Source organism: Eimeria mitis, genomic scaffold (genome assembly GCF_000499745.2).
Source record: "Eimeria mitis Houghton genomic scaffold, Emh_scaff141, whole genome shotgun sequence".
NCBI lineage: Eukaryota > Apicomplexa > Conoidasida > Eucoccidiorida > Eimeriidae > Eimeria > Eimeria mitis.
In genome coordinates this window covers 23,338-25,837 of record NW_013569109.1, presented here as the reverse complement: position 1 = coordinate 25,837, position 2,500 = coordinate 23,338, and the positions used below count along the sequence as shown (strand labels likewise).

Below are 2,500 nucleotides of genomic sequence, written 5' to 3'. Positions count from 1 at the left end.
CAAGCTGTTGCGGCGTGGTTTGCTAACCAGTGCAACTCGGCGGTTACTAGCTGTTGTTCCTCGTCACTTTTTTGTTTATTGAATTTCATGGATTCTGTACATCTCTCAGTTTTAATCGCATACCGTGGCCGAACACTTTGACTGCCGTCGACTATTTCCTTGACTTTTTGCAACAACGCGAACTCGCGTGAGTTGAACACAACTGCCTGCATTCTCTAGCTTTCCTCTCGGTTATAAGTGAACAAAATGAATGATAATTTTTCTTCATGATTTGTTTTATCTTAGTTTCCCTCCACTTAGCCAGGTTACTTGAGAACGAGAGCGAGTTTGTGGCGTGTTTCCTATTGAATTTGTTGGATGTTTCCACGTTGGTGTGTGTGCCTCTCTGCTGATATCGCTGTTGAAACCTCAGGAAAATGGAGTATCCGACGATCGCACCCATCGCTAACCAAAAAGACCGCCGGGTTCCGGTGTTCATTCCTCGTGCTGCTCAATACCCGCCTGGTTGCTACCCGCCTCAGCCCTATGTGAGGCAGCAAATGCATATGCAACAACATATGCAACAGTTTCATCTGCAGCCTCAGCGGCAGCATCGTCAACCCTACAGAATTCCCCCAAAGATCCGTATCAACCGCCTCGTTAACACCAAGTTCTGCAGCCGTTATCTCGCTAAGGGATTTTGCAGGAAGCGCGATTGCACCTTCGCCCACTCCGTGGTAAGCAGCGAAGCCATCTATCTGTTTTCTTGTATTCTCTTTTTTCTTTGTTTTATATTTTATTCTTTCTTTGTTCCCTTCATTCTCTATCTCTTCTTGTTCACCCTTCCTTCGGTCTACACTGTTCCTCGACGTGCTCTGCTTCCTCAGCCCTCTTCTTCCTTCTACAGCAAGCAGCAATAATACCAATAAAAACGATAATAATTAGGGTAATAGAAAATAATAAAAACGAGCGAATGCAATATGTTTTGTTTTCAGGAAGAGTTGCGTCCTACCCCTGACTTGCGTTGTACAAAGTGGTGTCGTTTCGTTTTCTTTGGCCTCGAATGTAGCGATTCCCATTGCCCTTATGCACATTCGCAAGAAGAATTTCAACCCCAACCAACAGAACTCAAAACGATTCCCTGCAAATTCGCTAGACGTGGAAGATGCCTCAATGGTGATAACTGCAGGTGCGGCCTCCTCATATATATATACATATATATATATATATATATATATATATATATATATATATATATATATATATATATATATATATTGTATACTGCATATATATATATATATACACTAATTATTTGTTGCGTTTCGTGTTATGTGTTATATGTATCTGTATTTATTTCCTTGTTGTTTCACTGTTTGTTTGTTTCTGTGTATAGATTTCTGCATCCTCATGAGATGAGAGGCGTGCCCCGTCCCCGCCCCCAGAGAGTGCAGCGGTTCGTCCGGCGTTATGGTGAGGAGTCTTTGGGTGAACCTACAGTTGAAGAAGTACCTACAGTAGTGCAAGAAGAAATTGCAGCAGTTCCTCTGCCGTCACCACGCCCCGAAGAGATCAAAGAAGAGATAAGCATGACACCGTTCCCTACAGTTTCTCCCGCAGCAGCAGCAGCAGCAGCAGCAGCAGCAGCAGATGTTACTGCAGCAGAAGAAGAAGCGGAAGAAGAAAAAGAAGAAAAAGAAGAAGTCGTATATTCTCACAGCCCTGGCACTCCTCGCACTGTCGATAGGATTCGGCCCCTGCTGCGCAGCCCTTGCATTGTAGCGGAAGAAGAAGAAGAAGAAGAAAAAGAAGAAAAAGAAGAAGAAAAAGAAGAAGAAGAAGAAAGAGAGTCAACACAAGACGAAGGGGAAAGCAGCAACGATCTTGATAATATAACAAACACAACAACAACAACAACAAGAAGAAGAAGAAAAGGAACAACGCTTATTCCTCATACTTTATCTCGCGATTCAACTCGTGATGAATTACATAAATCTGTAGAAAATATTATAACTGCTGTAGATAACCTGGGGTTAGCTGATGAGCCTAATTAATATATTGATTGGCATTTTCCTCTTTTTATATAAAATGCTAATACAAAAAAACCCATAGAAAACAATCTCTATGAAGCAGATTAAGCAATACACACCAGCAGCAGCAACTGCTGCAGCAGCAGCAACTGCTGCAGCAGCAGCAACTGCCGCAGCAGCAGCTATTGCTGCAGCAGCAGCAACTGCTGCAGCAGCAGCAACTGCAGCAGCAGCAGCTGCAGCTGCTGCTCTGGTGTTTGTTGTGGTGTTTGTACTCTTTGTATTCTTATGAACACAAACAGAGTACATCACCAGCAACCAACTGAAGTTTTTTCTCTGCTTTCATCGTTCTGGGGTGGAGTGAATGTCAGCAGCAGCTGGCACCTCTTATAAGTATTTAAATGCAGTATTGCTCTTATTTATAACAAATATTTTAATATACTATTTTTATATATAATATGTAAATTTAATTGTCTACTTGTTCCGTAGCT

General features: G+C 42.2%; 1 protein-coding gene across 1 annotated transcript; it reads left to right on the top strand.

The window, feature by feature from the left end:
• Nucleotides 1-416: 416 nt before the first annotated feature.
• Nucleotides 417-2,033, top strand: EMH_0097230 (zinc finger (CCCH type) protein, putative; the record flags this gene model as incomplete). Its single annotated transcript, XM_013495085.1, has 3 exons — nt 417-716; nt 975-1,168; nt 1,376-2,033. The coding sequence occupies 3 exons, from the start codon at nt 417-419 to the stop codon at nt 2,031-2,033; spliced, it is 1,152 nt and encodes a 383-aa protein (XP_013350539.1).
• Nucleotides 2,034-2,500: the final 467 nt, after the last annotated feature.